At 42.1% G+C, this 26,555-nt stretch overlaps 1 protein-coding gene across 4 annotated transcripts in view; it reads left to right on the top strand.

Moving 5' to 3' along the window:
- The window catches only part of si:dkey-237h12.3 (teneurin-3), a 153,952-nt gene that overhangs the window by 120,857 nt on the left and 6,540 nt on the right, over window positions 1-26,555 (top strand). For 3 of the 4 annotated variants that reach the window (XM_014199203.3, XM_014199200.3, XM_014199207.3), the window contains 9 exons: window positions 8,107-8,356; window positions 13,472-13,492; window positions 14,712-14,944; window positions 17,053-17,207; window positions 19,649-20,523; window positions 20,907-21,082; window positions 21,512-21,747; window positions 22,896-23,192; window positions 24,863-26,474. In XM_014199203.3, the coding sequence (XP_014054678.2) occupies window positions 8,107-8,356; window positions 13,472-13,492; window positions 14,712-14,944; window positions 17,053-17,207; window positions 19,649-20,523; window positions 20,907-21,082; window positions 21,512-21,747; window positions 22,896-23,192; window positions 24,863-26,474 (3,855 nt within the window). The remainder of the gene's footprint in view (window positions 1-8,106; window positions 8,357-13,471; window positions 13,493-14,711; window positions 14,945-17,052; window positions 17,208-19,648; window positions 20,524-20,906; window positions 21,083-21,511; window positions 21,748-22,895; window positions 23,193-24,862; window positions 26,475-26,555) is intronic. The other variant, XM_014199202.3, reaches the window with a different exon arrangement.

Here is a 26,555-nt window from a genome sequence, read left to right as displayed (position 1 = left end):
ATATAGGACTCGTTTTACTGTGGATATAGATACTTTTGTACCTGTTTCCTCCAGCATCTTCACAAGGTCCTTTGCTGTTGTTCTGGGATTGATTTGCACTTTTCGCACCAAAGTACGTTCATCTCTAGGAGACAGAACGTGTCTCCTTCCTCAGTGTTATGACGGCTGCCTGGTCCCATGGTGTTTATACTTGGGTACTATTGTTTGTACAGACAAACATGGTACCTTCAGGTGTTTGAAAATTGCTCCCAAGGATGAACCAGACTTGTGGAGGTCTACAATTTTATTTCTGATGTCTTGGCTGATTTCTTTTGATTTTCCCATGATGTCAAGCACAGAGGCACTGAGTTTGAAGGTAGGCCTTGAAATACATCCACAGGTACACCTCTAATTGACTCAAATTATGTCAATTAGCCTATTAGAAGCTTCTAAAGCCATGACATCATTTTCGGGAATTTTCCAAGCTGTTTAAAGGCACAGTCAACTTAGTGTATGTAAACTTCTGACCCATTGGAATTGTGATAGAGTGAATTATAAGTGAAATTATCTGTTTGTAAACAATTGTTGGAAAAATGTATTGTGTCATGCACAATGTAGATGTCCTAACCGACTTGCCAAAACTATAGTTTGTTAACAAGAAATTTGTGGAGTGGTTGAAAATTTGTTTTAATGACTCCAACCTAAGTGTATGAAAACTTCCAACTTCTACTGTATATATTTATATATTTTTTTTCATTTTGCAGACACTCATATCCAGAGCGACATTCAGTAGTGAGTGCATACATTTTCATACTTTCTTCGTATGGGCCCCCCCTTGGGAATCAAACCCACCACCGTGGTGTTCCAAGCACCATGCTCTACCAACTGAGCTACATGGGTATCAATGTGCAAACATCTGCTCAATATGCAGTAGTTCTGGTAACAAAAAACCCTCAGCTATTATACAAAACTGGGTTCCCTTAACAGATTATTGCTCACAAAATGCTTCAGGAAATGTTTTATCGAACTAGTGTACAGAAGTCAATCTGCGTCTTTTGTGTTTACCCCAAGACGCTATGTGTTTTCTGGCTGTTCATTAAACATAAAAAATAACTGATATTTAGCTGAACCAAATCTGTCAAAAACATCTAGCACACAAAGTTTTGCAAAGAGCGTTGAAAAAGAACATTGAGAACTGTTCCAGCTTGACTGCTGCCAGAGCATTGTGTTTCATCCCACCTGTCTCAGGGTAAAGCTAACTCGTCTCAAAGCCTTCACACAGCAGCGCTAGCGCACAGTGGGGGGGATCGCTGTCTCTAGATGTGAGGCTTCATGATCAACAGATGTGTAGATGCAATATGCATTTCATCTTCGGTATATGATATGCTAATACTTATTGTGTCCTGCATTAGATTGGGTATCAATGTGCATTTGTCTGGATGTATTATGTTTATTAGGTATGAGGTAGCATTGTTTTGGCAGATTTGTGTAGTTTGATATTGATTACATGAACGACTGAAATGAAGGACACATGCATATACAGATGGTGTCTTACTTGTCTTTACTATCAGGACTCCAAAGAGGGTTCCGTTTCCTTTTCTTTCTTTTTAACCCTTCAAATAGATTAAGAAATTTGCTTTAATGAGAAAAGGTGAAAAATATTCTACTTTTCATTTCACAATCCCATTAGTTTCACCCACAGATAGTATGTCAAGTGTGTGAAATAATTGACGGTTTCCCAGTCAACAGACCCTTAGATGTCAGAGGCACAACATGCCATGTCAGATGATGGGCATTACAGGGAGAAGTGTATACCTTATGTAATTGTGTATGCCTTTTACAATGTATTAATATTTTAATATACTGTATCTTGTCGGCCTTGTTCGTTGGCATGACATATTTCACATAGTCATGAGGATTCGTTTTGTATTTGCATTTGTATTTATTAAGAATCCCCATTAGCTGCTGCCAAGGCAGCATCTACTCTTCCTGGGGTCCAGCAACATTTCAATTTTATTTATTTAACCTTTTTTTAACCAGGTAGGCTAGTTGAGAACAAGTTCTCATTTACAACTGCGACCTGGAGGCAGTTATATTAAGGCAGTTATATACAGTTTAAAATATTGCATGACATTACATTTCATAACAATTTACCCAATACATTTAGTGTGTTCCCTCAAGCCACTACTCCACTATCACATATTTACAATACAACATCCATGTGTACGCGTGTGTAGAATGCCTGTCTTTATCATGTGTATGTGTGTCTATGCCTGTGTGTGTTTCTTCACAGTCCCCGCTGTTCCATAAGGTGTATTTTTATCTGTTTTTTTTAAATCTGATTCTACTGCTTGTATCAGTTACCTGATGTGGAATAGAGCTCAATGTAGCCATGGCTCTATGTAGTACTCTGCAGCTCCCATAGTCTGTTCTTGGGGCTTGTGAAGAGACCTTTGGTGGCATGTCTTGTGGGGTGTACGTGGGTGTCCGAGCTGTGTGCTAGTTGTTTAAACAGACACCTCGGTACATTCAGCATGTCAACACTTCTTACAAAAACAAGTAGTGATGAAGTCAATCTCTCCTCCGCTTGGAGCAATGAGATATTTACGTGCATATTATTAATGTTAGCTCTCCATGTACATTGAAGGGCCAGCGGTGCTGCCCTGTTCTGAGCCAATTGTAATTTTCCGAGGTCCCTCTGTGGCACCTGACCACACGACTGAACAGTAGTCCAGTTGATACAAAACTAGAACCTGTACATATGTAGTGTTGTTAAAAAGGCAGAGCAGCGCTTTATTATGGACAGACTTCTCCCCATATTAGCTACTGTTGTATCAACATGTTTTGACCATGACAGTTTACAATCCAGGGTTACTCCAAGCAGTTTAGTCACCTCAACTTGCTCAATTTACACATTATTTATTACAAGATTTAGTTGAGGTTTAGGGTTTAGTGAATGATTTGTCTCAACTATTTAGGACTACATTTTTCCTTGCCACCCATTCTGAAACTAACTGCAGCTCTTTGTTAATTGTTGCAGTGATTTCACTTGCTATAGTAGCTGACATGTATAGTGTTGAGTCATCCGCATACATAGACACACTGACTTTAGTCAAGGCCAGTGGCATGTCATTAGTAAAAAAATTAAAAATAAAGTAAGGGGCCTAGACAGCTGCCCTGGGGAATTCCTGATTCTACCTGGATTAAGTTGGAAAAGCGTCCATTAAAGAACACCCATGTGTTCTGTTAGACAGGTAAGTCTTTATCCACAATATAGCAGGGGGTGTAAAGCCATAACATATATGTTTTTCCATCAGCAGAATATGATCGAAAATGTCAAAAGTCACACTGATGTCCAACAAAACAGATCCCACAATCTTTTTATCATACATTTCTCTCAGCCAATCATCAGTCATTTGTGTAAGTGCCGTGCTTGTTGAATGTCCTTTCCTATAAACATGCTGAAAGTTTGTTGTCAATTTGTTTACAGTAAAATAGCATTGTATCTGGTCAAACACCATTTTTTTCAAAAGTTTACTAAGGGTTGGTAACAGGCTGATTGGTCGGCTATTTGAGCCAGTAAAAGGGGCTTTACTATTCTTGGGTAGCAGAATTACTTTTGCTTCCCTCCAGGCCTGAGGGCACACACATTCTAGTAGGCTTAGATTGAAGGTATAACAAATAGTTATTAGCCTCAGTAATTTTCCATCCAAGTTGTCAGACCCTGGTGGCTTGCCATTGTTGGTTGTTCACTTCTTCCACACTCACTTTACGGAATTCAGAATTAGAATGCTTGTCTTTCATAATTTGATAAGTTATACTTGTATGTGTAGTGTCAGCGTTTGTTGCTGTCATGCCTAAGTTTGCTAATCTTCCCAATGAGAAAATTCATTAAAGTAGTTTGTGATGAATGAGCCATCTGATTCAATGAATGATGAAGCTTAGTTTGCCTTTTTGCCCAAAATGTAATTCTTTATGTAATTTATCTTTGTTCCATAGTGTAGTTTCTTCTTTTTATTCAGTTTAGTCACATGATTTCTCAATTTGCAGTACGTTTGCCAATCTGTTGTGCAGCCAGACTTATTTTCCATTCCTTTTGCCTCATCCCTCTCAACAATACACTTTTTCAAATCCTCAACAATTCACAATGATTTAAAAGTTTTTACAGTAATTTTCTTAATGAGTGCATGCTTATTAGTAACTGGAATAAGCAATTTCATAAATGTGTCGTGCAGTTTCTGGTTGCAGGTTGAGGCCGTTAACAAATTCAGTCTGATAAATAAATATCACAACTTTATTTTCACAACTAGCAATGTATTACTTCCCTAATGCTGTACATTTCATATTCTTTGATAAAACATGCTAGTTGTGCTCCACTACAGTCACACTCCTGACGAAGCTACATTGTATGGTACCAGTCCTTCTCCTCCTGGTGATTCCAGACGTACAGTAGCTATATAGTATCAGTCCTTCTCCTCCTGGTGACTCCAGACGTAGCTATATGGTATGAATCCATCTCCTCCTGGTGACTCCAGACATAGCTATATAGTATCAGTCCTTCTCCTCCTGGTGACTCCAGAAGTAGCTACAGTTGAAGTCGGAAGTTTATATACACTTAGGTTGGAGTCATTAAAACTTGTTTTTCAACCACTCCACAAAATTCTTGTTAACAAACTACAGTTTTGGCAAGTCGGTTAAGACATCTACTTTGTGCATGACACAAGTAATTGTTCCAACGATTGTTTACAGACAGATTATTTCACTTATAATCCACTGTGTCACAATTCCAGTGGGTCAGAAGTTCACATACACTAAATTGACTGTGCCTTTAAACAGCTTGGATCATTCCAGAAAATGATGTCATGGCTTTAGAAGCTTCTGCTAGGCTAATTGACATACTTTGAGTCAATTGGAGGTGTACCTGTGGATGTATTTCAAGGCCCACCTTTAAACTCAGTGCCTCTGTGCTTGACATCATGGGAAAATCAAAAGAAATCAGCCAAGACCTCAGAAAAAAATTGTAGACCTCCACAAGTCTGGTTCATCCTTGAGAGCAATTTCCAAACGCCTGAAGGTACCACGTTCATCTGTACAAACAATAGTTGGCAGCCGTCATACCGCTCAGGAAGGAGACGCGTTCTGTCTCCTAGAGATGAACGTACTTTGGTGCGAAAAGTGCAATTCAATCCCAGAACAACAGCAAAGGACCTTGTGAAGATGCTGGAGGAAACAGGTACAAAAGTATCTATATCCACATTAAAACGAGTCCTATATCGACATAACCTGAAAGGCCGCTCAGCAAGGAAGAAGCCACTGCTCCAAAACTGCCATAAAAAAGCCAGACTACGGTTTGCAGCTGCACATGGGGACAAATATCGTACTTTTTGGAGAAATGTTCTCTGGTCTGATGAAACAAAAATAGAACTGTTTGGCCATAATGACCATCATTATGTTTGGAGGAAAAAGGGGGAGGCTTGCAAGCCGAAGAACTCCATCCCAACCCTGATGCACGGGGGTGGCAGCATCATGTTGTGGGGGTGCTTTGCTGCAGGAAGGACTGGTGCACTTCACAAAATAGATGGCATCATGAGGCAGGAAAATTATGTGGATATATTGAAGCAACATCTCAAGACATCAGTCAGGAAGTTAAAGCTTGGTCGCAAATGGGTCTTCCAAATGGACAATGACCCCAAGCATACTTCCAAAGTTGTGGCAAAATGGCTTAAGGACAACAAAGTCAAGGTATTGGAGGGGCCATCACAAAGCCCTGATCTCAATCCTATAGGAAATGTGTCAGCAGAATTGAAAAAGTCTGTGCGAGCAAGGAGGCCTACAAACCTGACTCAGTTACACCAGCTCTGTCAGGAGGAATGGGCCAAAATTCACCCAACTTATTGTGGGAAGATTGTGGAAGGCTACATGAAATGTTTGACCCAAGTTAAACAATTTAAAGGCAATGCTACCAAATACTCATTGAGTGTATGTAAACTTCTGACGCACTGGGAATGTGAAGAAAGAAAGAAAAGCTGAAATTAATCATTCTCTCTACTATTATTCTAACATTTCACATTCTTAAAATGAAGTGGTTATCCTAACTGACCTAAGACAGGGAATGTTTACTCAGATTAAGTGTCAGGAATTGTGAAAAATTAAGTTTAAATGTATTTGGCTAAGGTGTATGTAAACTTCCGACTTCAGTTGGATATGGTATGAATCCTTCTCCTCCTGATGACTCCAGTCATAGCTATATAGTATCAGTCCTTCTCTTTCCTGGTGACTCCAGACATAGCTATATAGTATCAGTCCTTCTCCTCCTGGTGACTGCAGACTTGCTATATGGTATCAGTCCTTCTCCTCCTGGTGACTCCAGACATAGCTATACTATATCAGTCCTTCTCCTCCTGGTGACTGTCTCCATTTTCCCCTTGCCTTCCCTGTCTGAGGAGTCTACTGTGATGTAGTTAAGAGTTTTCCTCTCCTCCTCTAGTGAGGACTCTTAACAGTCTCTCTCTCGCTCTTCTCTGGGGCCTGTCTAACGAGATAAGGCCTGTGCTGTAGCTATGCTCCCTCTACACCTCTTCCCCCCTTCTCCTTCCCTCCATCTCTGCTACAAAGTGGCTATATGCCCTCTGTTAAAGCAAGGTTGTCAAGCCCTACAAACATGTTCAGATGTTCAGTGGCCTTAGCCTGGGTACAGTGACATATTGTAGCTCTGTCAGACAGATTCTGTCAGAGAGAGAGGGACTGTAAAGTGGGTGGTAAGTGTAAATGTAGGTTACCCGGGGCAGGCTGCCACATTTACCTCATCATTAAATGAATATTTTTAGAAATATTTGATCTTACTTTTTAGTAAGGTGCAATGCTTCAAGCTTTTTATACTGAACTGTATATTGGATATGTAAAAAAGGTACTCTCATTGGGACTTGGTGTAATTAGGGTAAATTCAGCATTATGATAGTGAAGGTAATGTGTGACATCTTGAGCTGGTTATTCCATAATTACTTGGTTATTACTTTGCAATAGGGCTATCGGGAATACTTGCTTTCGAGTCAGCCCTCGTTCAGCGTTAGATCACTCACATAGCATGTCTCCGTAGCTGAGCAGACAGATGGATTGCAGTGCAATTAAATCCCCAAGGTCGTCCGTTTGATGGCGTCACACACAATGCTGTCCCCCGTACCCATTAATCTTTGTTAGCCGCACATTTGTAATGCTCTCTGTTACAAAGAAACGGAGCAGTGGGATTGTCTTGCCAGCGGTCTCCCTAGAGAAAGTCTTCATTTGAGTTCCCCCTTTTAATTAATCAATGAAAGGAACTAATCGGAGAGGGACAAACATACATCGAGATGTGCGGGGGTAATGTCAAGGGAACCGGCGGTGCTACACCGGGCGTTCAGTGCTGCCATCGATCTGGTAATGAGGAAGAGAGAGTGTCGGAATTCAAACGCGTTGCCAGGGTGTGAATAATTAAGTGCTCCCAGTATGCAATTCACCACTTTGATGTTTTTTCTTCTTTTGAAGTCTACTCCACCATATCCCTCCCCCCGGAAAAAAATTGTTATATTTTCCCCTCGATCAAATATTTATCTGTAATGACTGATGAAGTTCAATTGAAGTTCCGTTACTTTTGCGAGGTATATTGTGTGCTGCATTTGTCTAACCCTCCTCGCCATGACGTGGAGTACTGGGAGGAAATGGAAAAAGGTCCTGGCGAGATTGAAAGAACATCATGTTCTGTAAAGAGGTTACTATTAATTGATGAGTTTTGCAAATCCCACTAAACAGGTTCCTTACAAAAATGATATCACAATTCATGAGACATTGAAATATGCACATAGGTAATCAATCTGCAATGACTAACGAATAAGGCATTGTTATGTACCAAGGCAGTTGAGGGTTTGTCTACAATTCCTCATGATTATACAAGACATTTGGTTTACACAATGTATTATTTAGCCAACTAATCAAATCTCAATTTAGGTGTATCCAAGGGAAATTGTAAAGTTGAACAGCATATAACAAATTATTATAACAATTATTATAATTAGCACAGCTCAAAGTCATAATTCTCATCAATCATCAATTACATAGAAACTACTCTCTATATTTTTTCTCTGTTTTTTTTAGGCATCCTCTACAAAGGCAGCGGTGAGAACCAGTTCATCTCGCTGCAGCCTCCCGTCATCTCTACAGTGATGGGGAACGGTCGGCGGCGCAGCATCTCGTGCCCCAGCTGCAACGGGCAGGCCCTGGGCAACAAGTTGCTGGCGCCCGTGGCCCTGGCGTGGGGCATCGATGGCAGCCTCTACGTGGGCGATTTCAACTACATCAGACGCATCTACCCATCGGGCAACGTCACCAGCGTCATGGAGCTCAGGTTAGTTCGGGTTCTGCATGGAATCCTAATGGTGGTGCACGGTTGTTTTGTTCTGGCCCTTTGTCCCTTTAGCTCAGATATTGAGGCTTTGCATGGCTCTGTAATAGTGCACAACCTTCGACCTATTGGTTCAGACCTTTTGACCCTCGAATTAGAGATTGATTCTTTATTTCTTCTGAGGTAATAGTGCAAAGAGGTGGTGTTTAAGACAAAGTGGGTTGCATGGATGTGAAACTCACCCATAGCATGTTGGCTGGAGTACATACAAAGCAGTATGCTGCTCACAGAGTGACAGACTAGTCTCTGTTGGCAAAGATGGTTGGCTTTGAGCAGCATGTGTTGTTGTATAGAAGGTTGTGAGTTCAAGCCCCACTGGAGGCAGATCAAAATGGTTAAATGTTACATAATCTTGAAAGGGTGGACATCTGACGTGTACAGTGGCTTGCGAAAGTATTCACCCCCTTGGCATTTTTCCTATTTTGTTGCCTTACAACCTGGAATTAAAATGGCTTTTTTGTGGGTTTGTATCATTTGATTTACACAACATGCCTACCACTTTGAAGATGCAACATTTTTTTTTTTTTTGTAAAACAAGCAAGAAATAAGACAAAAAAATCTGAGCGTTCATAACTTTTCAACCACCCAAAGTCAATACTTTGTAGAGACACCTTTTGCAGCAATTACAGCTGCAAGTCTCTTGGGGTATGTCTCTATAAGCTTGGCACATCTAGCCACTGGGATTCTTCAAGGAAAAACTGCTCCAGCTCCTTCAAGTTGGATGGGTTCCGCTGCTGTACAGCAATCTTCAAGTCATACCACATATTCTCAATTGGATTGAGGTCTGGGCTTTGACTAGGCCATTCCAAGACATTTAAATGTTTCCCCATAAACCACTCGAGTGTTGCTTTAGCAGTATGCTTAGGATCATTGTCCTGCTGGAAGGTGAACCTCCGTCACAATCTCAAATCTCTGGAAGACTGAAACAGGTTTTCCTCAAGAATTTCCCTGTATTTAGCGCCATCCATCATTTCTTCAATTCTGACCAGTTTCCCAGTCCATGCCGCTGAAAAACATCCCCACTGCATGATGCTGCCACCACCATGCTTCACTGTGGGAATGGTGTTCTCGGGGGGATGAGAGGTGTTGTGTTTGCGCCAGACATAGCATTTATCTTGATGGCCAAAAAGCTCCATTTTAGTCTCACCTGCCAGAGTACCTTCTTCCATATCTTTGGGGAGTCTCCCACATGCCTTTTGGCGAATACTTTAAGCAATGACTTTTTTCTGGCCACTCTTCTGTGAAGCCCAGCTCTGTGGAGTGTATGGCTTAAAGTGGTCCTATGGACAGATTCTCCAATCTCCGCTGTGGAGCTTTGCAGCTCCTCCAGTGTTATCTTTGGTCTCTTTGTTGCCCCTCTGATTAATGCCCTCCTTGCCTGGTCCTTGAGTTTTGGTGGGCGGCCCTCTCTTGGCAAGTTTGTTGTGGTGCCATATTCTTTCAATTTTTTAATAATGTTCAAAGTTTAGGATATTTTTTTATAACCCAACCCTGATCAGTACTTCTCCACAACTTTGCCCCTGACCTGTTTGGAGAGCTCCTTGGTCTTCATGGGGCTGCTTGCTTGGTGGTGCCCCTTGCTTAGTGGTGTGGCAGACTATGGGGCCTTTCAGAACAGGTGTGTATATATACTGTGATCATGTGACAGATCATGTGACACTTAGATTGCACATAGTGGACTTTATTTAACTAATTATGTGACTTCTGAAGGTAATTGGTTGCACCAGATCTTATTTAGGGGCTTCATAGCAAAGGGGGTGAATACATATGCACACACCACTTTTCCATTTTTTATTTTTTATAATATTTTTAAACAAGATATTTTTTTCATTTCACTTCACCAACTTGGACTGTTTTGTGTATGTCTATTACATGAACTCCAAATAAAAATCAATTTAAATTACAAGTTGTAATGCAACAAAATAGGAAAAACGCCAAGGGGGATGAATACTTTTGCAAGGCACTGTAGTGGTGTTCTTTGAACTGTGAATCATTGGTTTTCAGAGACTATTTTCACAATGCACAGGGTGGTCAGACAACTTTTAGCGTACTTGCACATTATCAAATGTGATGGAATGGGAAAACAGACAGATTTACTATTTACAATGCATTCTAAAAGTATTCAGACCTCTTGACTTTTTCCACATTTTGTTAAGTTACAGCCTTATAATAAAATTGATTAAATTTGTTTTTTTCCTTATCAATCTTCACACAATACCCCATAATGACAAAGTGAAAACAGGTTTTTAGAAATGTTTGCTTATGTAAATAAGGTATTTACGGTTAAGCATGGTGGTGGCAGCATCATGCTGTGGGGATGTTTTTCAAGGGCGGGGACTGGGAGATTAGTCAGGACCAAGGGAAAGATGAATGGAGCAAAGTACAGAGAGAACCTTGATGAAAACCTGCTCCAGAGCGCTCAGGACATCAGACTGGGGCGACGATTCACCTTCCAACAGGACAACGACCCTAAGCACACAGCCAAGACAACGCTTTGGGACAAGTCTCTGAATGTCCTTGAGTGGCCCAGCCAGAGCCCGGACTTGAACCCGATCGAATATCTCTGGAGAGACCTGAAAATGGCTGTGCAGCGACGCTCCCCATCCAACCTGACAGAACTTGAGAGGATCTGCAGAGAAGAATGGGAGAAACTCCCCCAAATACAGGTGTGCCAAGCTTGTAGCGTCATACCCAGTAAGACTCAAGGCTGTAATCACTGCCAAAGGTGCTTCAACAAAGTACTGGGTAAAGGGTCTGAATACTTATTTAAACATGATATTTAAGTTTTTTTCTTTTTAAGAAATTTGCAAAAAATCTAAAAACCTGTTTTTGCTTTGTCATTATGGTACATTGTGTGTAGATTGACGAGGGTGGAAACAATTTAATCAATTTTAGAATAATGCTGTAACGTAACAAAATGTGGAAAAAGTCAAGGAGTCTGAATACTTTCTGAATGCACCGTAATGTGGAATCTATACTATATCCTTTACAATTAGAGAAAGACTCCATGTCTTTTGCCATGTAATTGAGATGATTTAGGCCGACTTGCCAAGTTGGCCTCAATCACCAATACACTTCATTTTGCCATTTGGCAGACTCCGAAACAGCAGATGTTGATTAGAATGAAAGCTGTTTTACAGCCAGGGCTACTCACAACAAAGCATATGAAATCTGTCTACCAAGAGGCTACAGTTGATGTGTATATCTCTTAAAATCAATTTGATGACCCTGGCCCACATATTGCAAATACCAGTGATTGCACTTCAGTCTTCAGTACAGAAGACATCCTTTACAAATCACACAACATTCACCACCGCCTTGCCTGTTCATTATATTTCAATACGTTCTCTTATAGGTGCATGGAGAACGTTAAGCCAACATGATTGGATTGCTCGATATAAGAAATTGTTGTCTTTTCTATTATTAATGTGATGACGATTATTTTATGAAATCAATTAACTACATTTAATTATTACGCTATTAAATTAATCATATAACAATTAATTAAGTAGTAATCTTGGGGCACCATGGAAAAAGTGTATTTAACGAGTTACCGTTTTCCAAATTAACTCTTAAAGATATAAAGATCTCTTACATTTCAGTCATCAGTCAGTCATTAAATTAATTGTTACCTTCTATCAGTCTCATTCTGAATGTCGCAAAACTCTTGGATATCTGCACGAACCCTAGCATAAATGATGAATCAGCGATATACAAATTGGCTTAATTATTTATTCACTAACTAAATAATCACACAGAATTACATAAACACACAAACAGGATAACTTACACATTGATTACTACACAATGACACAACTACACAATGAAAAGTCCCTAGTGGACTAACCCGATATGACGGCTTGGTAGACAATGGAAAGGGGTGGGGACAGATAAAGTGCCGGAAAGACAGAATGGACCAACTACATACACTTGATAACTATGCTCATGGAAATGCTAATAGTTTGCACATGAACGGCCGCTCATTCGAAAATAATTGCAATGTAAATATTTACACTTGTATGTCTTGTTGTCTCTGTCTGTTGAAATCGCCCGGTCCATTTTCTTTGGAGAGTAATTCATTAGAAGTCTCTGGTTGTGTTCCGTCAGACGTACCAATGGTCATTTGACAGGGAAATGTTCAATGTCCTTCTCTCGTCTTCGGTTGAGTTTCTTAGACTATTTTACATATACAGCTGCAGACTGTGAATGTGTAGTCTTTAGTTTTGTAGATTTCTTAACCATTTGTAACGTATTCAGCTGGCGCTGCACATAACTGGTCTATAGGGTGGTAGCCATTTAAATTGCAACCATTTCAACATGTAGCTACAACGTAGGTATTCAGCAGTCATAAAAGTATTCCTTATTTACTCTGAAGAACTACTAAATAGTGATTTTATCAGACAGCATAGGCAGCAGCTCTATAGAGATGAGATGATGACTTGGAATGACATAATAGTCATCAAATAAAACAAATGTAATATACACATCAACTGAAATATTTTATTAAAGTAAAGCAATGTGAATAAATGATGCTTAATAATTGATAAGCGGTAATGTCAGTCACTACCATCATGGGATTTTAATTAATTGTGAGAATGCATTAAACACAACAGTGTTGCTACAGCATTTAATGTTTAAAAAATAATAATCGAAATTGAAAACGGTTATCCTTTTTTAAATAATCGAACCGAAACTGATTTGACCTCAAAAAGAACGAATCGCTCAGCACTATTGGTGATTTGAATGGAGAAAAAAGCACTGGTGTAATGGCCCAATGCATTCCCTTGTGAGGGAGTTTTTATATTGTCCCCTCTGTGAGTTATGGGTGTAGGGTTTAACTCCACAACATATATTCTCTCCTCGGTGAGTTATGGGTCCAGGGTTTAACTCTAAGACATAGTCACTCCTCCTTTTTCTCCTTCTCCTTTCTGCACAACAAATCTTCATTGTCTGCTCCTTTTTTAATGGTGTTTTTCTTAGACCTTTAAGTCACACACTTTTACGGTCTCTCTTTGTCTTTTTCTCTTTTCCGCTTCCTTCCTTTCTTCTCGCCCTAAGAAATAAAGATTTTAGACACAGGTAGGTGTATGATGGTGCAATTCTGTCACTGTCTTCTGTGTGTTAAGAATGAATGTATTTTTTATGAACATATTTTTATGGTAAATTGATAAGCCATTAAGGCATTATTTAATCATCTGGTTTGGCTCATAAAGGTGTCCAGTTTTATAACCGCACTCTGTAATGTAACGTGATTTTTTTTCACTGTGTTTAATGCATTCTCACATTTATTTTAACACACTCACATTATTCCATTCATAAGTGTCAAAGGCTTACAGTATTGACTAATGTACCATTAAACATGAGAACACTTACTGGGGCTATCTTCATTGCCAGACAGTTAAACAAGTTCTATCCACGTTCAACAGCTTATGTTTCAGGCTTATCATTGGCCTCCGAGCACACAGATGAGTTGTGTCTTCCTCAGTTGGAAAGAGTTGACCTTTTGATATGTCAATGTGCAATGTGTCATTTAGTCATGTAAGAGGATTATGGGTAACTGGCTTAGAACCTTTTTAATCTAATTGTCTTTGACAAAAGATAAAAAATTCAACAGCCAATACTACTATACTTGCTGTATGTTGGTGGCATACAGCGCCCTACATAGAAAATGATTAATTCTGTCCTTGCGTTGGATGATTTTTTCATAATAGCAGCAAGCCTTGAAGACATCTCTCCTAACTCATTCTGAAGGAGCCCGACACATTTTGAGGCATTTAAAATGAATGCAAATCAGCACAACCCGACGAAATGCCATTCAGTTGTTGACTGCCATTAACATAAACACTTCATTCCATATTTACCATAGGCTTCCCCGCGCAGGGGAGTGATAACGGTTAAAATAATCTGACACACTTGATGTTGTCGCTGCCGCTTTGTCATACGCAAACCCACTCCAGTCATATCCTGTTAAATTCTCTGACTCTTTTCCTTGACTACCAATCCTATTCCCCACCCGTTTGTTATGCAAAAATCCTCACACAGCACAAGCTTAATTGGGCATTCACAATGACAGAGCTACAAACAGATACAGAGGCTCCTTTTTCTGTGGTCATTATCATTCTCAATGTCAAGTTATCTTTCTGTTATTTAGGAAAAACACCTTTAAATTCAACAAAGGAAAACATGTAAAGCGTTGATTATTTTTGGATTGTTCATAAAAACACCTTTTAAACAAGTTTATTTTGAGATTGTTCCTATTGCGGCAATCACAGTAACCACATTATTTCCTCAATCCTAGTAACAACCCTGCTCACCGCTATTACCTGGCCACCGACCCAGTGACTGGGCAGCTGTATGTGTCCGACACCAACTCACGGAGGATCTACCGGCCCACGGTCCTGACGGGGATCAAGGAACTGCAGAGTAACGCGGAGGTGGTGGCAGGGACCGGGGAGCACTGTCTGCCCTTTGACGAGGCCCACTGTGGGGATGGGGGCAAGGCCACGGAAGCCCTGCTCACTGGGCCAAAAGGTAGGACCTGAGCCAACATTAGTCTGTTCCTTCCAGGGTTTGCCAATTCCGCTCCTGGAAAACTCCTGGGTGTACAGGGCTGCAGGCTTTTGGTCCAGCCCTGTAGTAAAACATTTGATTAGAACATAATTAGCTGAATTGGATGTGCTACCGCAGGGCTGAAATTGAAACATGCAAAGCTTTCAAAAGATTGGTGGTTCACGGAACAAAATATGTTTTAGAAATAATGTGTTATCCCTTTTCACCAGGTCGGAAAATGTTTACACAAGGGTAACTGGCAGCATTCACCATAAGTGTACTGTAGCACCAACCAGTATGGCAGCCATCAAATAAAATAAAATGTTAGTTGTCACATGCTTCGTAAACAACAGGTGTAGACTAACATTGAAATGCTTACGGACCCTTCCCAACAATGCAGAGAGAGAAAATAGAGACATTTTTGGATTGAATAAACAACAACAACAGTAATTGTTTGATGGTAGGGACGCAGGGCTGTGTTCCAAACAAAAACTACAAGTGTGCTTGCTTCAGTTCCTCAATGGGAAAGCTAGTTGAGCTAAAAAAACAACATCCTATAGTTGAAGGCTCTTTCCTTGAGTCATAAAAGTGCATTGAAATTACTTGCATTACTTTTTTTCAGATTAAATTATTGACAAATGCTGTGAAAGTACAGTAAATGTAAAATGCACATAAAATCAGTAGTGGATTCAGACATGTGTCAGGTGAACTATTGTGTCCTCACCTTTGGTCTAATAATTTCCTCATAATCTCCAGTGTTCTCTTTCAATTGCTACCATGGTCATGCATATGCTTTATAAAGTTCTTCTGTTTCAATTTGGCCCTATCCATATAGGCCAATTTCCACGAGCGTAAGGGGTTAAGAAGTCATGGATTATTAGTTTGTCTGGTGTGTGCCAGTCTTTAAAGTCCCCCCTAATGGCCCAGCTTAGACTGCATTTAAAAGAGAGGGTTTGACTGAAGGGAGTCTGGGAGGGAGGGACTCTGCCTATGAAATGGGAGGAGGTAGAGGCTGGGGGAAAGATGGCAGATGGCTGGGGTTTTCTTTTCCAGACGTTTGCTGAAATATACTCAAATATGACACTTTTCATCTGTCTGAATTTCCCCTCCGACTTTCAAATAGCCAGCTCTCCCAGAATGCATTGGTGGTCCATCAGCTCTTTAATGTTTCAGTAGCCAGGCAATCTTTGTGCAGACCTACATGTAGCCACAGGTCAAACCAAAGCACTCACCTATAAAAATAAATCATAAAAAAATAAACTGATTTAGAAGCTATTAAATCTGTTAAAGGCAAGATATATACCAATTCCTCACCTCTTGTGATCTACTTTTCTCACCCTGTTGAGTTTAAAAATCAACCACAGTGTGTGTTTACACCAGCGTTTATAGCGCTTATTGAAAAGAGAAATGGAAATGTACGTGAGGTTTAATTGAAATCCTATAGGCACCACTCTCTGTTAGGAGCCCACAATAACATGATGAGATGTGAAGTGTGCCATGGTTGCTAATGTATTTTCCCTGTGTGGGACAAATTACTACGGCAAGCACTCTCTCCTTGCACAGAAAGTTGGAACCCTCAGCCGACACTCAATCAGTCGGGCAATTTTGCCCGCCGTCGTAACCATGGCAACTGCATGTCATTCACCCGTTTCGTCTAAAATTGGCCCGAGCCGTCATTTCCCCCCGCCCACCCATTTCACAGATAGAGTGAAGAGGGTTGATGATTGTCGGGTGTCGGAGCTGCATTTTAAGGGAAAAAAGTCACGCTCATTGACACTGTACCTATGAGTTCTGTTTTTAGAGGTGGGATATGGTGGGATGCGCAGTGCCCGGCACACATACAGTAGAGATACAGCCTTTCCCACTTCACCCTGAGAAATTATTCAATAGCAAGAAAGCAGGCAGTTGAATTATTGAAGGATGTGCTTTTTGCAGTGACCTGAATAATGGGAAGCCAAACTCAACACATGTATCCGTCGTGTTCCGTCCACAGAGTCATGGAAGCAGAAAGAACTTCACATTTCCCACATCTGACACATCTATCATCTGCCTTTCTTTTATTCCCCCCTTCCCCCCTTTTGCCTCGACAGGTATCGCTGTGGACAAGAATGGACTGATGTATTTTGTGGACGGCACCACGATCCGGAGAGTTGACCAAAGCGGCATCATATCCACACTCCTGGGCTCCAATGACCTCACGTCGGCACGCCCCCTGACCTGTGACATCAGCATGGACATCAAGCAGGTGACTGTCAGATTACCAGTCAGGTCTCCCTCAAGCCTGTTCTGTCCTCAAGTCTGTTCCCATAGGGCTCACATCACAGCGCCACCTTGTGGTTCTCTCCCTGCCCGTCTATGAGTCACTCAGTCTGGAGTGTTACATAATGTCAGCTTCTTTAGGATTCTGAGATCACAAATATAATTTTTTTAATCAAAGGCATGCCAATTTGACCAATCATCGCACTATTACCGCATAAAACATCAAATCTGCAATATTAGTGCATTAAACTGTCTGATTACCACACTACAAAAAGAAGGCTAGCATAAAATGGTTCAATCAAGCCATTTTTGTGACAATTTGGACAAAAACATTGCATATTGCCATGCAAAATGTAAAATATGCTGCTGCAAAACTGCCATGAAATCATGATAATGGAAGTACTTACACAGTTAAATAATACACCTTTGGGTATGGTTATCTCAGGGGAAGGAAAGACATTAGAAGGCATTGTATTGTGGTTTAAGGACCTCTATCTTTCAAGTTGCTGAGGCTTATTGTTGGGTATCTAGAGAAGTGTGTCCCAATCTGTTCCTTAAGGACCCTCAGGACTGCATATTGTTATTGCACTACACTAGCACGTCTGACTCATATAAGTCAAATAACCACCAAGCCCTTGATTAGTTTTATCAGGTGTAATCGAAGTTCATGTAGTCAGCAACTGATTTTTTCTACCAAACAACATGACATTTCAGCATTTCAACAACTTTCCACAGATGCAAAAGAACGTCTCCAAAAATCTTCCCTGAACAGTTGATAATGGTGCATGAGCATAGTGTCCTGTCAGAAGGCAATAAGTTACCTCCTCATCAACATAGTGTCCTGTCAGAAGGCAATAAGTTACCTCCTCATGAACATAGTGTCCTGTCAGGAGGCAATAAGTTACCTCCTCATCAACATAGTGTCCTGTCAGCAGGCAATAAGTTACCTCCTCATCAACATAGTGTCCTGTCAGAAGGCAATAAGTTACCTCCTCATGAACATAGTGTCCTGTCAGAAGGCAATAAGTTACCTCCTCATCAACATAGTGTCCTGTCAGAAGGCAATAAGTTACCTCCTCATCAACATAGTGTCCTGTCAGAAGGCAATAAGTTACCTCCTCATCAACATAGTGTCCTGTCAGAAGGCAATAAGTTACCTCCTCATCAACATAGTGTCCTGTCAGAAGGCAATAAGTTACCTCCTCATCAACATAGTGTCCTGTCAGAAGGCAATAAGTTACCTCCTCATGAACATAGTGTCCTGTCAGGAGGCAATAAGTTACCTCCTCATGAACATAGTGTCCTGTCAGAAGGCAATAAGTTACCTCCTCATCAACATAGTGTCCTGTCAGAAGGCAATAAGTTACCTCCTCATCAACATAGTGTCCTGTCAGGAGGCAATAAGTTACCTCCTCATCAACATAGTGTCCTGTCAGAAGGCAATAAGTTACCTCCTCATCAACATAGTGTCCTGTCAGAAGGCAATAAGTTACCTCCTCATCAACATAGTGTCCTGTCAGAAGGCAATAAGTTACCTCCTCATCAACATAGTGTCCTGTCAGAAGGCAATAAGTTACCTCCTCATCAACATAGTGTCCTGTCAGAAGGCAATAAGTTACCTCCTCATGAACATAGTGTCCTGTCAGAAGGCAATAAGTTACCTCCTCATGAGGCTAAAACACTAACTCAATATAACGTTGTCTCTCCTCTCAAACATCTCCACTCTATCCCCTTCCATTACATGCAGTCTCTGACATGGTGCAAATGAATAATGAAGAAAATAAAACTAAGAAAGCTTTTATCATATTAAAATGGAATGGCGGGCCTCCATTACACACCATATATTTAGGGTCTCTGGAGGGGACGTTTCAGGAGTGGATTGGAGTCGAGAGTCAAACTCAACTTGGATTGGGGTCCCATACCTCTGCCCTTTACTCCAAGGGGACATGCCAGAGAGCATTTTCATTTGTCTTATCAGAACCCTAATGTAGGCTTGAAGCCATCAGGCGGACTGGCCTGCATAGGACTAAACATGTCGTCTTAAGTTAATTAAGACACTTCAATGTTACAACCCAACACAGATATCCTTTTGGCTAGACTGTAGCATCCCAAGGCATATTGTCCCCATAAGAAGGCAGACTGGCAGGCTGGCATGCATGGCACAGAGACAGCCTTAAGGGTAAAATGCCTTATTATTAATCACTGTCTGGAAAATGAAGATTAAGGATGTGTTTTCCCACATTTTTTGACAACACTGATGTCACACTGAAATATTTCAGAGAATGTAGACATTTATAATGGGACAAGGTTGCCAATGTCACATTGGTGATGTGTAGATGGAGAAGATCACAGTAATTTGGGTTGACAGTCACGTCTTAAAGCCATGTCTCTGTGAAGTGGTGCCTATAACAATGTGCCGATCTGCAGGTGCTCCTGGAGTGGCCTACCGACCTAGCGGTCAGCCCCATGGATAACTCCCTGTACGTCCTGGACAACAATGTGGTCCTACGAATCACTGAGAATGGCCAGGTCAGCATTGCAGCAGGCCGGCCCATTCACTGCCCTTTGGCCGGGATGGACCGCGGAGGTCAAAGGGCAGCACTGACGCCCCTGGAGTCTGCCGTGGCCATCGCCATGTCCTACCACGGCGCCATCTTCATCGCCGAAACTGACGAGCGGAAGCTGAGCCGAATCCGAACTGTATCTGTCGATGGTGAAATAACCCATCTGGTGGGGTCGCCGTCCGACTGCGACTGTAAGAATGATGTTAACTGCGATTGTTACCAGACGGGTGATGGCTACGCCAAAGACGCTCGTCTCAACGCACCGTCCTCTCTTGTCGTTGCGCCCGATGGCACCCTGTATATGGCAGACCTGGGCAACATCCGCATCCGGGCGGTCAGTAGGAACGGGCCTGCCTTGACCTCCAACGCCAACACCTTCGAGGTGGCGTCACCGGACGCCCAGGAAGTGTATGTCTTTGACACCAACGGTACCCACCAACACACCGCCAACCTCATGACGGGTGACTTCAAGTATACCTTCAGCTACAGCACGGAGAACGACGTTACCGCCATGACCGATAACAACGGAAACACCCTGAGAATCCGCCGCGACCCTAACCGCATGCCTGTGCGCATAGTCGCCCCTGACAACCAGGTCATCTGGTTGACCATGGGGACCAACGGTGGGCTGAAGACCTTGATGGCTCAGGGCCAGGAACTGGTGCTGCTCACCTACCATGGTAACACTGGCCTGCTGGCTACCAAGACCTCTGAAATCGGCTGGACCACATTCTACGAGTGAGTATACAGAAGTAAGAGGGTCTGATTCCTGCGATGGCAGAATAGACCTTCACTTTTTGGGGTGATGAGACTCTGACTAGATAATTACATTTGAGTAATATGAAGAAATAGTCATTGATCATAAGGTAAGCTAAATAAGTTGCTGCTTTGCACTTAAAATTTCCTTCAATTGATATTATATTTTCATCTTGATGTGAAATTGGTGGCAGTCACAGTGACTTCCTTCAGATTGACACACACTGGAAAATTTGCCCACAGTGTCATATTTTGACCCTTTGATGTTGCCTACATACTCTGAAAGAAATGACACCATGCATCAATGCAAACATTCATGAATCATAATGATCACCTTTACATTAACTTCTCCATCTATCTTTCAGCTATGACAGCGAAGGCAGGCTAATGAACGTGACGTTCCCCACCGGAACAGTGAACAACGTGTACACAGACATCTACAGGGCCTTGACCGTGGACATTGAGAGCTCCTTGACTGAAGAGGAAATTAGCATTACCACCAATACCTCCACCATTCGTGCCTTCTATACATTGGCTCAGGGTAAGCCACACATCTCCTCCTCTCTGTCTTGCTGAAACAAGTACAAACAGTTCAAATGGCCATTTTGAAAGTAGTTAATTGTCATTGTTGCGTGGGTCGTCACGGCAATGTTGAGTAAGCTTAAGTCATGTATCATTATGGGTGAGCGTGTTTGACAGAAGACAGTGTAAATGATTACTTCCTCAGTGTGTGGGGTGAGCAGAAACCTTGTATTTTAACTTTTTGTCCACTGTATTGAGCTATTTATTTAATTCTTCCATTTGTTGTAGTTCTATATTTATTTTTTAAATGTTAATAATTTCTCTACCAGTGGGTCGTTTTTTTTTTATATAGGCGGCAAGATTTCCCTGAGTATCCACAACAATGATTTATAGTCACAATACTTAGTAGAATGTTATAATTTATGACCCTGTCTTTTAAAATGTTCAGATCAATGTAGAAGCAGTTATCAGGTTGGTTATGATAACTCTCTGAGGATCACCTATGCCAACGGAATGGACACCCACTACCAGACTGAGCCCCACATCCTGGCGGGCACTGCCAACCCCACCGTGGCACGGCGTAACATGAGTTTGCCAGGGGAGAGTGGGCAGAATCTGGTTGAGTGGCGCTTCCGAAAGGAGCAAACCAGGGGCAAAGTCATTGTTTTTGGGCGCAAGCTAAGGGTGAGTTTCACTTTATTATTCAGAGTTTCATTTATCTGTAAGACATGTTGTTCACTAACTTACTGTATATTAACTGTGACACTTACCTGAAGTGTAGGCCTACAGCAAAATAATGTAAATGCCTCCCTGGATGCATCAATGATTAATTCTGGAGTTGCGTGTGAGATATGAGCATACCTGATTTCAATTAAATGCAGTAAAATAGTACCTGCTTCCAAGTTCCCAATACCCTATACTGCCAGTATTCTTCTCCAGAACCTGCCAATGAGATTTACAATTGACGTTATGAACTTAACTTGGGTAGTTACTTTCCTTAACAGCAATTTTGGGTTTAATCGTTTCTGAGCAAATGCCAGTGTCTCTCAGTTTAATGAAGCCCTTGAAGGAGCTGTTCATCTCCTCTCACTGACTGCCAAAGAGCGGCAATCACACTAAATGCTGTTTTTAGGTCACCAGACAAAATAATAAGTGCACTCTCTGTGACTCTGTGACTTCAAAGTCTGTTGCATATAATTAGGAATTAGACTATTAGAATGGACATGAACCTTTTTATGACGGTATACGAGGTCAATCATTTTGGTAAGGGAGTTGGGAGCTGCCTAGCCAATCATTTGTCAAATTAACTGCCAATAGGCCAACATTTCATTCAAACAATGCAATCAATGCATAGCCATACACTGGCTGAAATCAGTTGTTGATAGGACAAGTTGTAAATGATATTGTACTGATATTGTAACATATTATAACACTTACAGCTTTGCAAGAAGACAACATTAAGACATTTATGGTATGCTTACATATATTTTAGAGGCTATTTATAAATAAAATTGATATAAAACCTTTGTATACTGTATTTATAATTATATGACAATATTTTAGGTTGACAATAATTCTGTTATACAATTACTGATATATCATATGCCTTAATTTAATTTTCCTGCTTAAGTAAGAGAATGAAATGCATCACCTATGCCTCTACTGCAATTCAGACTGGTTTGGATTTCTCCCTGACCACAATGGCTGACATTTTCATACCATTCTGGAACTTTGAGAGTTTATGACATAGCCCCTCTAGTAATCTAATATGATCTCTATGGTCTGTTGTTGTTTTGTCTTGGCTTTGATTCAATACACATACCAACTAATAGGTGAATGGACGGAACATTCTGTCGGTTGATTACGACCGTACGCTGAGGATGGAGAAGATTTACGATGACCACAGGAAGTTCCTGCTGAAGATTATCTATGACGGCGCGGGCCACCCTATGCTGTGGGTACCCAGCAGTAAGCTGCTTCCCGTGAATGTCAGCCGGAACAGCAACGGTCAGATTAGTGCCCTCCAGAGGGGGCAGACCAGCGAGCGGTTGGAGTACGACGCTCAGGGACGCGTCGTGTCCAGATTGTTTGCTGACGGGAAGACGTGGAGTTACACATACCTGGACAAGGTGATGGTTGAAGTGATTAAATAAAATGATTTGGTTTCTCCACTGGTCGCTCAATGCACAAACACAAATGTATGATGAAAGTAATTGTGTATTGGAATGCAGGCCCCATACACGCTTTGCTTAACTCTTCCCTGCTTTGGGGACCTGCATGGATCTGGTTCCGCTTCCGACTGACATTTTCGCTTAAAAATGGCGATGGGGGCAGATGTTTTGATCAAGAGAGACCTTTAGAAAATATGCAGATATGTATTTTACAGTTATAAGGAAGGTGAAATCTTATATTTAGTCCTTTTATAAATTGATTATACTATATATAGAACATCCATAAGTCATGTCAAGCCTTATTCATACAGTTTTGTTGAATAGGAAATAGACCAAATAAAATAGTTAATATTTTCATTTTTCTATCATATTTGTACTGTGTACTTAAGCTTGTGTCCTTAAGTGCCTACACTAGAAAGGTGAGATTTGACCCTTTCTTGGAGTATGCAGCGTTACTATTATAGTTATTGTATATCTCATGATAAATAATTTGTTTTGGGGATTACTTAGATTACATTTAGTTACTTTTCAGAGGTTTTAAGCAGAACTTCTAAACCACACACACACACACACACACACACACTGTACTTGCCTACATTAGAGCTGCTCATTATGTTCATTAACACCTCTTCCCTAAGAATAGAACTCCTCGCTGAACTTCCCTAAGAACATAACTCCTCGCTGAACTTCCCTAAGAACATAACTCCTCGCTGAACTTCCCTAAGAACATAACTCCTCGCTGAACTTCCCTAAGAACATAACCCCTCGCTGAACTTCCCTAAGAACATAACTCCTCGCTGAACTTCCCTAAGAACATAACTCCTCGCTGAACTTCCCTAAGAACATAACTCCTCGCTGAACTTCCCTAAGAACAGAACTCCTCGCTGAACTTCCCTAAGAACAGAACTCCTTGCAGAACTTCCCTAAGAACAGAACTCCTCGCTGAACTTCCCTAAGAACAGAACTCCTCGCAGAACTTCCCTAAGAACAGAACTCCTCGCAGAACTTCCCTAAGAACAGAACTCCTCGCAGAACTTCCCTAAGAACAGAACTCCTCGCAGAACTTCCCTAAGAACAGAACTCCTCGCTGAACTTCCCTAAGAACATAACTCCTCGCTGAACTTCCCTAAGAACAGAACTCCTTGCAGAACTTCCCTAAGAACATAACTCCTTGCAGAACTTCCCTAAGAACATAACTCCTCGCAGATCTTAAAATAAATGAGATCACTTACTGGAAGGCTCAGCTGCAAGGACTTTTCCTCATGCAAAACCATGCAAAGATTTCCTTGCTCTCACTTGGCCCTCCTTGTGCTCATTACAAGACAGGGATAGGCCATGTCAACAAAGAAACACGAGGCACACTAAAAGCTTTAGGAGCTCAAGTAACCGACGGTTGAGTGGGCATGGCATTTTCACAGGAAGGGTGGCAGTCCACTGAAAGCACTTCTAGCATCCAAAGTGCATTATGAATTAAGTTGCCATGGATTTTAGGAGTCAGAAATAAACATGTGTAGGTTTGATGTAACTGCTTAGGCTATTTTGTGAGCTGGTGGTGTAAATATATAATTATTTGTAGTCATAAAACAACAATAATTAGTTTTTTCTCTCTTTCCTCATCTTTTCTCTAGTCGATGGTGCTCCTGCTCCATAGCCAGCGTCAGTACATCTTCGACTTTGACTCTCAGGACCGGCTATCTGCCGTCACCATGCCCAGTGTGGCCCGCTACACCATGAACACAGTCCGCTCAGTGGGCTACTACCGCAACATCTTCCACCCGCCTGAGAGCAACGCTTCTGTAGCAGTGGACTACAGCGAGGACGGCCTCTTGCAGCGAGTGGTGCACTTGGGCACGGGCCGCCGGATCCTGTACAAGTACCGACGGCAGAACAAGCTAGCTGAAGTCCTGTATGACAGCACGCGGGTCAGCTTCACATACGACGAGATGGCAGGCGTGCTGAAAACGGTCAACCTGCAGAGCGAGGGCTTCATCTGTTCAATCCGTTACCGCCAAGTGGGCCCCCTGGTTGACCGGCAGATCTTCCGCTTCAGCGAGGACGGCATGGTCAACGCCCGCTTTGACTACACCTATGACAGCAGCCTGCGCGTCACCAGCGTGCAGGGCGTCATCAACGAGACACCGCTGCCCATCGACCTCTACCAGTTTGACGACATCTCCGGCAAGGTAGAGCAGTTCGGCAAGTTTGGCGTCATCTACTATGACATCAACCAGATCATCTCCACGGCCGTCATGACCTACACCAAGCACTTTGACGCCCACGGCCGGATCAAGGAGATTCAGTATGAGATCTTCCGATCCCTTATGTACTGGATCACCTTCCAGTACGATGACGTGGGACGATGCACCAAGAGGGAAATCAAGATTGGGCCATTCGCCAATACCACCAAGTACGGCTATGAGTACGACGTAGATGGCCAGCTCCAGACGGTCTACCTCAACGACAAGGTCATGTGGCGCTACACCTACGACCTGAATGGCAACCTCCACCTACTGAACCCAGGCAACAGCGCCCGCCTGCTCCCCCTGCGCTACGACCTCCGCGACCGCATCACCCGCCTGGGAGACGTGCAGTACCGCATGGACGAGGACGGCTTCCTCCGCCAGCGAGGTTCCGAGATCTTCGACTACAACTCCAAGGGCCTCCTGGTACGCGTATACAGCAAGGGCAACAGCTGGACCATCCAATACCGCTACGACGGCCTGGGCCGGAGGGTGTCTACCAAGAACAGCCTGGGGCAGCATCTGCAGTACTTCTATGCAGACCTGAGCTACCCCAGCAGGATCACCCACGTCTACAACCACTCCAGCTCTGAGATCACCTCCCTGTACTATGACCTGCAGGGACACCTGTTTGCCCAGGAGATCAGCAGCGGAGAGGAGTACTACATCGCCTGTGACAACACCGGAACCCCTCTGGCCGTATTCACCAGCAATGGCCTCCTGATCAAGCAGGTCCAGTACACGGCATATGGGGAGATCTACTTTGACTCCAACCCGGACTTTCAACTGGTGCTGGGGTTCCACGGGGGGCTCTATGAACCACTGACCAAATTGCTGCATTTTGGTGAGAGGGACTATGACATTATGCCCGGCAGGTGGACTGTGCCTGACATCAACACCTGGAAACGAGTGGGGAAAGAGCCAGGTCCTTTTAATCTCTACATGTTCAGAAACAACGACCCCATCAGCAAAGTACATGAAGTGAGAGAGTATGTCGCAGGTAAGATATTTATTGTCACTTTTATTCGACTTAGTAACATTTAATGTGCACATAGTGTAAACATGTTATTTAAATGTGCTA

This window comes from Salmo salar, chromosome 05 (genome assembly GCF_965601325.2).
Source record: "Salmo salar chromosome 05, fSalSal1, whole genome shotgun sequence".
Lineage (NCBI taxonomy): Eukaryota > Metazoa > Chordata > Actinopteri > Salmoniformes > Salmonidae > Salmo > Salmo salar.
The sequence above is the reverse complement of the archived record's forward strand: the minus strand, read 5'-3'. Positions and strand labels throughout refer to the sequence as shown.